The 13,917-nt window shown below is 39.5% G+C and overlaps 1 protein-coding gene and 1 pseudogene across 1 annotated transcript in view; both read left to right on the top strand.

Annotated features, from left to right (window-relative positions):
• The first annotated feature begins 787 nt into the window (after positions 1 to 787).
• LOC136163319 (endogenous retrovirus group PABLB member 1 Env polyprotein-like) lies at positions 788 to 2,290 on the top strand (annotated as a pseudogene).
• A 2,142-nt stretch (positions 2,291 to 4,432) lies between these two features.
• Positions 4,433 to 13,917, top strand: part of ADGB (androglobin) — a 170,472-nt gene continuing 160,987 nt past the window's right edge. Inside the window, exon 1 of the mRNA XM_065927758.1 lies at positions 4,433 to 4,506. Within this exon, the coding sequence (XP_065783830.1) occupies positions 4,433 to 4,506 (74 nt within the window). The remainder of the gene's footprint in view (positions 4,507 to 13,917) is intronic.

Genomic DNA, 13,917 nt, shown 5'->3' with positions numbered 1-13,917 from the left:
ACTATTAAGCCAGAGGCTTAGTTGGTCTTGGTTTACTTCAGTTTGGGTCTTCTCAAGTAAATTATCAAAGGCCACTCCATTCCATGACCTGGATTTATTCTTTCATGTGAACAACCCAGACCCCCCCCAACTTATTTGATCACAGACATCATCATTATCAAACCTTAAGTGACCAAGATCATGATCTTGCCTTCCCTGCAGAGATCCCCCTGCACCCACTGTATTCATTATTGAAACCTTGATTGAGCCATTGACAAATTCACTGTGTCCACAATGTCTCCTTAATTATTAGTAGAGGAACTTGTTCAAAGGAGAAAGGACCTGGGGAAAAAAACTGGTCGGGGTCCTTGGCTTAGAGGAGACTCTGCCTTGCGCCCGCTGGCGTAATAAACTGCACTCCACTATCTGCGTTGTCCTTCTGAGTGAGTTTGTTTCCCAGAACGTGTGGCTAAAACATTTGGTGCATTGGCCAGGAAACTCACTTTGAGGAGGCAAGTCCCAGTTGGGACTTCTCCGAGTCCTTGCAGCTTGAATCTTCTAGAGGGGAGAAGGCGCCTTGCCCTTCTGGAAGGATTCTGCTTCTCAACACCTGGACCTTTCACGTTAGCAGTTAAAGTTGCAGGTGTCACTCCCTGGATCCACCACATGAGGGTGAAGACAGCATACTATGCAGACCCAGAAAACGCTGAGTGGGCTGCACAGAGGGACCCCACTGACCCTCGAGAGACTAATAAGATCATCCTTAAGAAGAAGAAGGAAAAGAAGATCCCGGACGAACCCCTTCAGGATGAAGCCACATAATCAACTGCTGCTGCTTGGCCTCGTCAATGTGATTTTGAATTTAACTTCTGTTTCAACTCAAGACAATGTTTTCATCTCATGGGCACATTCCTACGTGGACTTCCACAACACCTCCAACTGCTGGGTATATGGGGCTATGCCTCTGTCTGTGGTGGATGGACTTCCTTGGCGAGTGTCGCCACTCCGCCAAGATTTTAAACCACTCTGCTCTTTACTGAGATGACAAAAACAGACTTCCTTTCTCTTGTCAGTCATAATCTCTCTCTGCTCTCCTGGTGTAAGCCAGACCTACAGTCAATAGACTCGGGTCATGGGGTTACATTTGATGCAAATACTAGTTTCATAGGAGTACCAAAAGCCTATACCTCATATTTAAAGAACAAAAAGGAAAAAGGCTCCCTGACCAGCAAGGGAGGACAGGCCTCTAGGTATGTTGAGTGATTCTACCAAGTCTGGGATGAATATTTCTGAATGACCCCAGAAAAGGGTCAGTTAATTACTCTGCTATATGCCGGGAACACAAAGAACAAAGGGTAGGGTTTGGTGACTATCCATTAGACCCAGAAGAACTAAAATATATGGGGTACCTATCCCCTGAACAATGTAAACGAACATTCGAGGTCACATACCACCCCAACCAGTCCATCCATTGACCAGGCTCTGATTGGAAATATAACCCTGGAATCTGCTGGATGGCGCCCAAAGGAATGCAGTGGCTTTGTGGGCCTAACCTTTGGCCTTGGTTACCAATTGGCTGGGTAAGCCATTGCACACTGAGATTCGATTTTGCCCATGGCAGCATAAAGCCTAACCTACAACAAGGCCTGGTAAATCTACCTTATTTACATGCTAGGTGGACAAAGTCTGCGTTTCAATGGTATGAGTATATTGCTGCCTTATTCATACCTTCTATAGGGACAAAAAATATTATGATTAAAGTAGAAGCCTTGACTAATTTCACAAAACAGGCTTTCCTAGATAGTGTGAAAACCATCCAAGCCTTAAGTGAAGAACAAATCCAAATGAGAGAAGAAGCGGTAATTCAATAGTGCGAAAACCATCCAAGCCTTAGGTGAAGAACAAATCCAAATGAGAGAAGAAGTGGTAATTCAAAATAGAATGCCTTGGGACATGCTCACAGCTTCTCAAGGAGGGACCTGTGCTATAGTCAAGGTTGAATGTTGTATATATATTCCTGATTTATCTGGCAATGTATCAGCTGCTTTAGATGACATAAAAACCAGGTAAAAGCAATGTCAAATGAAAACATTCCTTTTGGACTTCGGTCCTATCTTGGGTGAAGGGTGATTGGCAGAAAACTACATTTATCATTGTTACAGTTGCCTTGATAGTTCTGCTTTGTGGACCCTGCATTTTACAATGTATTATGAACTTTGTAACCCAAAGGTTGGTGTCATTCTCGCAAACTGGCAGTTGGAGAGCCAGGGTGCAATATATCCCTTCGAGTGATGCTCATACTATGAGTTAAAAGCATCAAGTGGGGGGAACAAAGGAGGAAACAGACAGAACAGGCTCCATCCTGAAAGCAGGACTCCATCTTGGGCCAGACTGTGGACTTTGAGCTATATGCCCAGTATCTATGGAAACGACATACCAACGGGAAATCCAGACCCCCCAGCCCTCATGAAAGAGTCCCAGGGCCCACACTTAGACTCTCCATTGCCTAAAAGAATACCCTAATTATCTGTGTAACCAAATAGAATCATACATTCTATTATGCTTCTTAGGGTGTGACCACAGGCCTATTGATAAATGTCCACTGTTAACTACCTAGGCTTAAGGCATATGAATCACGGGTTAGCTTTGATTGTATCCTTCTTTTCCTTTGTCCACACTAGTTTCAGAGAATTTGGGGAGGTGGGTTTGAGCACATATGCTTAGGGTATATAAGGTTTTCACGAAAACTGTTCTGGGTCCTTGGCTAAGAGGAGACTCTGCCTTGGGCCCGCCGGTGTACAAAATGCACCGCACTATCTGCATTGTCCTTCTGAGTGAGTCTGATTCCCGGAACGTGGGATCACAACACTAGTATTGCAAGTCCCCACTTTCTGAGACTAGATGACCTATGTGATCTAGACTTTGCAAGGGGAAAACTGAGTTCCAGAGGCAAAAGGAGAAGGAGGTTATGTAAAATTATAAATTTTCCTCTTCAACACTACTAGGGAATTACAAATTAAAAGCATGAGATGTCACACCACACCTATTAGGACTCCAGGCCTCCAGATGTGGGACAGTACCAACTGCTGGAAGGTGAGAAATGACGGGAACCCCCCTCACTACTGGTGGTGTACATGCACAACCACCTTGTAAGACAGCTGGGCAGTTTTTTCTACAGCTAAACTATGGAATCCATAATCACATTTTCGTTATTTAGTCAACTGTTTTGAAAATCTATTTCCAAATTCAAGCAAGGATACAATTATGCACAGCAGCAGTATTCATAATAGCTGAAAACCTGGGCAAATCAGGATATCCTTCAATAGATGAATACACAAGCAAAGTGGGGGTACATCTATGTTAAGGCAAGCAGAATATCCCACTCCAAAATACAACTCTCTGGCATAAAGATTACTTCGGTCTAATTTTTTTTTTTTTTAAAGGAATCTTGGAAAGCTAAATAGTAACTGTCTTTTTGTGAAGGCCATTTACAATAGAGAAATCTCTATATTTAAGGGCTGTCCCTTTTCCCACCAGAAATAGGCAGATGGTTAAATCTCAAGTAACTCTTATCAATGGACAAGTCCTGACTTCAATCTGCAAACAACCATACCCTTCTTTACTGTGTTTTGCGTGATAGCTGCCATAACTGACTTCCCTCTCCCCCCACCCCCAGGTCTTTTGTTTGTGTCTGAAGATGGCATTTAAGGTGATGGCTTTGGATATTTAAGGGAGTGACTCAGTTTTCTTGTTAACTTCCATATACACAGGAGGTATCCATGCTATTAAACTTCTGTTTTTTTCCTGGTTAAAAAAAAAAAAGACCTGGGGAAGGGATTTGCACAGTGTGTGCTAAGTCGCTTCAGTCCTGTCCCACTCTTGGGCACCCCATGGACTGTAGCCTCCTAGGCCCCTCTGTCCATGGGATTTCCCAGACAAGAATACTGGAGTGGGTTACTGTTTCCTCCTCCAGGGGATCTTCCCCACCCAGGGATGGAACCCTGGTCTCTAAAGTCTCCTGCATTGGCAGACTGGTTCTTTATCACTAGCGCCACCTGGAAGACTTTTATAGTATGTCTTCAAATCCAAAAGAGTTAATCTAGGTATATGCTTCCGAAGAGCAAAGCCTGGCAGAGTCAACCTGATAGAAAAACTCCAGTTTATCAAAACCGATCAATCCTATGGTCAAATCCACGCCCGGGCCGGCTTCCTCCGACACCCAACCCCTAGATTTCCACCCCGCTGGGGAGACCTGAGCTCTTGGACGCTCGCTGTCTCTTTGCAACCTTAGAGCTGCCTTCGCTAGGGCCGCCCCAGCTAAAGCCTGACCAGCCCCCGCACCGCGGCTGCAGGACGCGCGCTGGCCGTCTCCTAGCAACGGCAGACGCGCACCCTGGGCGGCAGAGGCGGCTCTTAGCTCAGAGCTCAGCTCCTGCCTGGGGCTGCCTCTGCCATGACCACCAAACAAGCCAGGAAGAAAGAGGTGCTTCGTATCAACTCCGCGCACGGATCGGATAAATCTAAAGAGTAAGGGACCTCTGTCGGCCCATCCCACCGCGGGCTTGATCCTTTGTCCTTTCCCCTTGTCCCGACTCTGACTCTGCTTCCCTGTAGCAAACCCTGCCAAGGCAGGAGTTTAGATGGCCTCCCCCAGCTTCTTTACCGTCCGTAAGAGCCCGGACCTGGGAGACTCTTGCCCTCATTCTTCGTCCATGCCTGCCCGGATCCACTTCCTCCCAGCGCCCCTGGTTTCCCTGTTTCAGCTGCTTGGCGGGGTGGTGGCACTTCTGGCTGCAGTCCACGGACCTCCCACCCTTTCCTGCCGCTCCTCTCCTTCAGGGTCCACCCAGGCACTTGGAAGGCTGCAGCTTCCTTACCAGAGGGGCAAGGCTCGAGGTTAGGACCACATCTGCGTGGGCCCAGCCTCAGCAGACAGACAGACCTTTCACCTCGCTGGTGAATCCTTAGTTTGTATTTGCCCCATCCAACAACTGAAGAGCTTTAGTCAGATTCTATCAGACTTGAAATGGTTATTAAAAGTTAGAACTATATAGATATGTAATTCATGTTACTAACGTTTACTCCAATTAAGTGTGCAGACTCTAGTTCATGGAATCTGAACAATGCCCCTCTAATCTGGGGTGGTTTTTGCTGTATATGTACCTCCTTATTATGCCCACTCCCCACCCCCCGCTTTGGTCTCCCCCACCCCCACCACCAAATACCTAGTTATTATAACTAGGTATTAACTAATACCTAGTTATTATTATTTGAACTTACAAAATTTATGAGAGCGCCAGCTGCTAAACCTACTTCAGGGGGATCATTCACGTTTCTTTCACTGTGTCTTTCACTGTGTCTTTGACTGTAGATTATTTTTACTTGAACTCTTAGATTTTGGATGCCTAGTTCTTCATCTTGTAGAAGGAAATGGCAACCCACTCTAGTGTTCTTGCCTGGAGAATCCCGTGGACAGAGGAGCCTGGTGGGTTGCTGTCCATGGGGTCGCACAGAGTCGGACACGACTGAGCGACTTAGCAGCAGCAGCAGTTCTTCATCTCTGTCTTCACCTGAAGAATCCGTGTTGAACTTCTGTTCACTAATGCCTTCTCTTTAAACTTTTTCTCTCCCTGAACTCCTCTCCTACATTCATTCTCATGTCTGAGATTCTCTGGTTCCTAACTCTGTTCTCTCTCATAAGCAGGCTTCCAGTTTCCTGGCAGATAATCCATTCATTTTATTAGTAGCTTAAATTTCAGTTATTATTTTACATACATAAGTCATTTTTAACAGCATTGCTCTCGTGATACATACCAGTGTAGGACAGTCCTACACTGTTATGTATAGAATCAGGGTCTTTTCTTTTTTCCTCTGTTCATTTCTGACTTTACTTCCCCCTTGTTCACATACTATCCTTTTCACATCCTGGAATACCTACCCCAGGGCCATTGCTCTAGCTATTTCCTCTGCTAGAAGGCCATTTCCATATGGTTTTCTCCCTCATGTCTTTTAGATATCTAGCTCAATACCATTTGTTCATGTTAGCTTTTTTTAACCATCTGGTTTAAGGTTGCAATCCCCACTTTTCTGACAAAACCAAGAACTCCCTGTTTTTCCTTTGCACTTTATTTTGTCATTAATTATTTTTCTCATTAGCATGCTATATATTTTGCCTTAAAATTATGGTTATCCCTATGTCATCCTAATAAAAATAGGAGTTCCCTAAAGGCAATAATTTTTCTTCTGTTTTATACACTATTGAATCCTATGTACCTAGAGTGATATTTGGGTCATATATAGTAGGCATTCAAAGATATTTATTTAATGAATGAGTGAATGACAGTGATTAAATAAGAAACAATAACAGGATTGCAAAAGAGTTTTTGAATACACCAAAAAAAGAAAGCAAACTTAGTGATGATTATAATTAATGCACATTAAAGGCTCACAGCTCTTAAGGAGCTTTGATTTTAGAGAGTTTATATGCTGAAAGAGATGAGATTGTTAACTCTCATTTAGAAAAAAAAAAACAACTGTTCAAACCAGATACCATAAAACACAGTACCTGGCTTAGTTTTGCGGTGATTCTATCACATGATAGAGATAAGATCCCAGCAGATAAGCTGTTAACTCTTTCCTTTCTGAGGCATCCCATTTCTTTTTGAGATGATGCTTATTTTTTCCTGAAAATATCTGAATGGAATTATAGCAATAAAAGTACATAAATATGTATATATTTATGAAAATAAAGGTAAGGACAAATAGTTATACAATATCTAGGCTTTGCTAGAAACTAGCTATCGTGTATAAAATATTAAATCATTAGAGTTTGCTGTAACATTATATAATAGGATGTGAAGTCCATTGTAAATCACGTTTATCCTCTAAGTTTACTGAAGAACTAATGATAGACATCAGGGCAATTCATAGATTTAGGTGTCACCTAGCATGGGCTTTCCTGGTGGCTCCGTTGGTAAAGAATCTGCCTGCAATGCTAGAGACCTGGGTTTGATACCTGGGTTGTAAAGATCTCTGGAAGGGGCAACACACTCCAGTATTCTTGCTTGGAGAATCCCCACGGACAGAGGACCCTGGCGGGCTGTAGTCCATGGGGTCACAAAGAGTCAGACACAACCAAACAACTAAGCACGCAGTAGTATGTAGCCCAGGGATCAAAGTCTAGCAAGGCTCCAATGTCATTGTCATTTGAAATATACTGGTGACAGTGTAAGTTTTTATATGCTATTATTTCACCACACCTTATGGTTATACATCCAACAAATGCAACTAACTCTGACATGGTCCCAAGTACAGAAGTGAGAGATGTATTCAGAGCTTTGAAAACGGCTGTCCCGTTAAACCTTATCGTCCTACAGCTGCCATCTGTAGCAAATTTCTTGTATTCTCTAAACTTAAGTGTCAAACTAGGGACAGGACCATGTCTGGCTTTTGCCTAGCTGCGTGGCTAGCACGTAATAACCATTTGCCATTTGTTTATTAAATGAGTTCATAGTTTAGTTACCTAGCTTGGTTTCATTCCTTCTAAATTTGATGGAACCCCAATTCTCCCTACTTTCTGATCTGGTCCACTGGTTGGCAAAGCTGATCTGGTTGGCAAAATTCAAAAACTGAAATGTTTCAACCGAAAAAGCAGAACACTGTTTTGTTCAGTTGTCACCAAATTCATAAATAAACATGACTTTGAATCGCCAAGAATAAGTATGCCAGGTAACTAAGCTGTCAGTTTTCACATTAGATTAATTTATTTCTACTTTATGTATTCCCCATTTCTTTGTATCAGCAAGAATAAAATCTCTGATATAGGGCTCACCTTTGGACCATTTTTTCTGACATTGGACATGTCATTTTTCTCTTCCAGTATTCAAGTTTTTCTCCTTTACATGAAGGGCCATCTACTTGAAATTGCTCCCATTTCAACATTCCTTGTCCTCCCTGCCCTTTTTTTCTTCTCTAACTCCAAACTTCCATGATTCTTTCAGATTTTTTAACACTCTGTGCTTGTGTGATAAGTTACTTCAGTCATGTCCAGCTCTTTGAGACTGCATGGACTGTAGCCAATCATGAGGACTCTCCATGGTATTTCCCAGACAAAAATCATGGAGTGGTTTCCATGTCTTTCGTTATTAGTACCTAATAACAATTTGAAATTACAAACCAACTTAAATTAATCAATTTGAAAACTAGTGATGTGCTAAGTCACTACAGTTGTGTCTGACTCTTTGGGACTCTATGGACAGTAGTTTGCCAGGTTCCTCTGTCCATGGGATTTTACAGCGAAACTACTGGAGTAGGTTGCCATTTCCACCTCCAGGGTATCTTCTTGACCCAGGAATCAAATCAGCATCTTTTATATACCCTGCATTGGCAGAGAGGTTCTTTACTAATATAACCACCTGGGAAGCTTAGCATGAAAACTAGTATGCCCTGCAAAGTTACTTTCATTGCTTAGGTGCCACTGGAAGGATTTGTAGTGACAGAAGCCAAATATTTGATCTTCTTAGAAGTACTGAATATAAGTCTGGGTGTAGATGACAGACAACTGAAAAAAAGAAAAAGCCATGCAATTTAAGTATTAAAAGTTATTAGAAGTGTTAATGCTTACACTTGAAATGCTAATATATTTAGAACTTTAACAAGAAGCTTGAGATAGGGATACAATTTGGTGCTTATGCTTCTATTATTTTGTTCCACTTCCACTAGAACACCAAAACCAAGATCAAACAAACAAAATTTGTTGAACTAACAAGAATTATGCAACCTTCCAGATTCTTAAAGATGATGGAATATCATTAGACCCCTTTTTAAAAAAATGTATTTTATTGTAGTATAGTTGATTTACAATGTTGCATTAATTTTTGCTGTATAGCAAAGTGATTCAGTTATACATATATATATATTATTTTTCATTATGGTTTGTCATAGGGTATTGAATATAGTTAGACTTCTTTTCAAAACAGGGTGAAATATGTTTCAAAGCTCAAGTTTTTCTATACTTACAGAAGTGTGCATTTAAATTTCATAGAATTCTCAAAAAAAGATCAACATATGTGTTTATACAAAACATTGAAAACAAGACTATTGCAAGAGTGGAATTATGGTTAATACCATGAAAGCAAGATAAAATAGAAGAATACATATCTTACTGAGGTTTAAATTAAGTGATTTATTGGTTATACCATGTCCAAGAAAGAGCTGCTTAAATGAAACCATGCAATAGTGGTTGATAGATAATAGATAACCTATTCCTCTACCACCAGAAGTCAAAAAGGAACAAAAAAAAAAACTTGTGTGAGAACGAGAGAGAGAAAGAGAGAGATGGTTTTTATAGCTCTAGGTCTAGTCCTTACAGCTCCACAGAAAAAGGCAGAGAAGGAAGAGAAGCAGAGAAGAAAACAGCTCAAGATTCACAGTGAGTTTTATGGTTCCCAGGTCACCTCTGAGGACCTCACCAGCTAATGTCTTAAGGACTTGCAATTTAAAAGGTGACCTTTGGTGACAGGGGGCTTCCCTGGTAGCTCAGATGGTAAAAAATCTGCCTGCAATGAGGGGAGACCTGTGTTCGATTCCTGGATTGGGAAGATCCCCTGGAGGAGGACATGACAACTCACTCCAGTATTCTTGCCTGGAGAATCCCCATTTACAGAGGAGCCTGGCGGGCTGCAGTCCATAGGGTTGCAAAGAGTCAGACACGACTGAATGACTAAGCGCTGCACAGCACTGGTGAGTGAACTTTTAGTTAAAACAGAAATCCGTTGTGGCAGCTTGGCCATAAAACCCTCTGACTCAGAATCAGAGACTCCGAGACCCAGAGGGAAGACGCCCTGTCAATTATCCCAGGGACACAGGGCGACACTCACTTGGCGCAGATTAGGACACTATATACATATCTGTTGTATATTTAAAAAATATAAGTATCTCAGCTAAAAAGCCCTGCTCAATGAGGATAGGAATACCCTGTTAGTTTTAGTGGGGTCCGCCACTAGTTCTCCCTTTGAAATAATATTAATCTGAGCATTTGTTTAATAATTTGTTGAAACTTGACATGGGTTAATAATAATTTCTGGCAATGAACTTCTTTTTTTTTTTTTAATCAACCAGTTTTTATTTTGTTTAGTTTTGGAGGAGAAATTGTTCCTTCTCAGTTTACACCATTATTAGAGGAGTAGAAGACATTAGAATAAAAAAGATTTTAAATGTACAAACTCATGGAATTTGTACCTCACGGTTACCTAAAAACAAAATCAAATTTGTACTTTGAAACTCACAACACTGTTGCTAGTGCTTCTAAATGAACAAAGTAATATTACTCAATCAAAAATGGTTATTGAAAAATATTTTAGTTGGCTTTACTATTATTTTGACATTTACAAGTAAAAGATTATTGAAATTAAGGAATTAAATAATCTATAAACTATTAATGTGAGATAAAAATGACTAAAATATGTATCTAAGACATCAGAAATATAACTTTGGTATAATTTGTGTAATTTCATATAATTTATGTAAGATGAAATATTGGATAGAAATATTACTAATATTTCTCTCTTTGACCCTTCGCCAATAAGACATGTATATCTTGTCAGAAGTATTCAACTAGGTGCTTTGAAATTTTGTTATAGTTTTTCCTAAGGTAGGTTCAGGTTAGCTAATTCCAGGGTCTAGGGCTATAGCCATGCTGATTTGTATGGTTTAATTAACATATGGTACATATTAAAAGTAAACTTTGTCTAGGAAGTGAATATATATATATATAATCATACTTTTTTCTGGTGCCAAATATTTGGACCATAGGTGATTGTTTTTATTTCATCCTTCTGACCTGATAAGTAGCAAAATTACATATTTTGCTTCAGTTAATGTGCCATTTCTGTTCCCATTTCTTTACAACTCAATCTTGAGTTCAGGAGGCACCTGTGTCTAATTTAGTTATAAATTAATGTAAAAGGTTACTACAGTTCACCAAACCTTGTGGATACACAGGCAAAAGGAGAGGAAGCAGGAAGGATTATGTTCTGTTTTGCCAGCTTTTGCCCCAGGTCTGAGCCAGAAGCACAGTAAGAGTTTAACCAGGTGAGGTCACAGTCGAAGGTGAAGGCTGTACTGTACGAAGTGCTCACAGTTGTAATGAATTATCTATAAATTTGGGACGCAGCACATGTTCGCTCCACCCTGGGTAAAAGTCTAGGCGGGGTTTGGGATTGCTTTGCACTACAGACAAGGAATGAGTTCAGGAAGAAAATAGTTGGAGTTGTTTAAAAGGGAAGGGAAAAAATAAGGCTAATTGGAGCCTGCCGTGTACTAGGCCACGGGTACTATGGACCTGTCATTTCTCTCATGGATTTTGGCTAAAGTCATTAAGGACCTTATTTCATGTATTTTCACACCACGTTTTGTCTTTTCTCTTTAAAATATCAATTTTGCTGCTCAACCGTGTTAGATCCTGGAAAGTGGCAGAAGCTCGGGATCCTGGGGACCTGTGTACACTGGGATCGAGCAGCAGGAGTAGCCCCCTCCGATTCTTTCTCTCCCTTTGTTTCTCCCCATCTCTCAGGAGGGTTCTCAGGAACACGTGTCCCTCCACCTAAATCTACCCTCTCTTATCCCTTTCCAGAGTTCTCCTTTCTCTCTGACTTGCTGTTTTGTTTCTTCCACCCCCCAAATTAAGTCATTCTCCTATGGTCTTAGTTTACTCTCTTCTCCTTCATCCCTTTTGATCATCTGAAACAATGATGATTAAAGATGACTGAATTAACACCTGTGGTTCTTATCATGTAATTGAACTCAAGTTCAAGGGGACAAATCCACTTGGAAGTACGCTCTTACTCCATGTTAAATATGACCAAGATGGAGGTCATCTTTATCTCTCCCAAATGTGTAGATTTCCCCTGTTCATTTTAGAGAATCTTATTACCATCTTTTGTGTAACCTTGAATTTCAAGAGCAGTCATCTTTGACCTTCACCCACCTTTGCCCATCATGTGTAGTTGGTTTCCATATTATTTTGATTTTCCCTTTAAATTGTTTCTCTACCTTGGCTCAGCATTCATTTTGTGATGATTTTATTTACATACACATGAAATAATTGCCACAATAAGTTTACTGAACATCTGTCATCTCATGTAGATACAACAGTAAAGAATTTTAAAAAAATTTTCTTGTGATAAGAACTCTTAGGATTTATTCTTTTAACAACTTTTGTATATATGATGTACAGCAGCATTAAGCATATTTATCATGTTGTACTTTATATCCTTAGTTCTCATTTATGACTGGAAGTTTATAACTTTAGGCTACCTTCATCCAATTCCACCTCCTCACTCCCATTTATGGTAGTTACAAATCTGACCTCTTTTTCTATGAGTTTTGTTTACTTTGATTTTGAAGTATAATTGACTTGCAATACTCCATTAGGTCCTGGTATAGAAAGTAGTGATTTGCTATGTCTATATATTTCAAAATGATCACCATGATGAGTCTAATTGCTGTCACCATACAAAGATATTATTGTTACATAATTATTGACTGTATTCCTTACACTGTACATTTCTTACCTTTGGCTCATGTATTTTGTAATTGAAAGTTTGTACCTCAATCTCCCTCACCTATTTATTTTCATATACACACAAGTACAGGGTATTAAAAAAATAGATAAATGTTGAACTTTTAAAGTTAAATGTCCAATTAAATAATTTTCATCAAACCAAGTGAGTAAAAGTTGACATAGCAATCTGGCTTTAACTATTTTTAATTTAAAAATTTTTTAGAGGTTCCAATTTATTTCTTCACATATTTAATGTTTCTGAAGAATATGGCTCAGAATGCCCCTAATGCAAATTAAGTCAATTGTGTATTCTATTCATATTCTGATTTCTTCAGGGTATTACCTGATCCTACTTAATAAGGCATGCTGATTGCACATTGCATAAATAAACTACCTCCCACTATGAATCAAATCATGTCTTTACCTTGAACAGCATGCTCGAAGAAAATAATAGCAAAATTCCAGACTCACACATTGTTGAACTTTTAACATTCTTACAGTGGAAGTAATCTAAATAAAACATATATAGGAGAATGTATCTGCTTGTATGTAAATAAGATAGTGCTTCTTTTCAAACATTTTGTCTTAGAAGTCTCTAATAACTTTGTGTCAGCTAAAGTTTTCTTTGGTTTTCAACTCATGCATTAATATGTGTTTCATTATATTAAATAATCTTGTTAAGTGTCCTAAGAATTTTTTAATCATTTTGTCATCTTTGCTAGGTAGGTGATTAACAAGTGCTTCTAAGTTTTAAAAAGTTGTTTTATTGACATTTTATTAATAACCAGATTATCAAATATATATTAATGCAAATATGAACTATTTCTATTACATATAAGGACAGTTTTGACTTTTTCCCCAACTCCAAATTGTACAAGGTTTAATTTGCCAGGAACAGTATACACGAAAGACAGAATATGTAGACAAAATATACTTTGTTGCATATGACTTGGCAGTCAAATATGTCACAGGATCAAGATTTAATTTAATTATATATTATGACTCTAATAACAGGTAATATTGCTATCACAAAGTGATGTTTGGATTTTTCTAAATTTGCCTTTTAAAATCCCCAGGCTTTTCTTTCTGTTTAAAAGGCAGGTTTACTGATATAAATTTGACATGCAATAAATTGCATTGTATTTGACATACATATTTAAAGAATGCACTCTGCTAAATGTGGACATACATCCACACATACGAAAACATCAACACAATCAAGATAATGAACAGATCTGTGATTTGAAAAGCTTTCCTTGATCTCGTGGTGATTCTTTCCTTCTGTCCCTCCTTATCTTCAGTTCCAGGCAATCACTGTCCTATTTTCTGTCAATCAGTTTGCAATTTCAGGAGTTTCATATAAATGGATTTATAAA

The sequence above is a fragment of the Muntiacus reevesi genome, chromosome 3, assembly GCF_963930625.1.
Source record: "Muntiacus reevesi chromosome 3, mMunRee1.1, whole genome shotgun sequence".
NCBI classification, from domain to species: Eukaryota; Metazoa; Chordata; class Mammalia; order Artiodactyla; family Cervidae; genus Muntiacus; species Muntiacus reevesi.
This window is presented reverse-complemented; position numbering and strand designations above follow the sequence as displayed.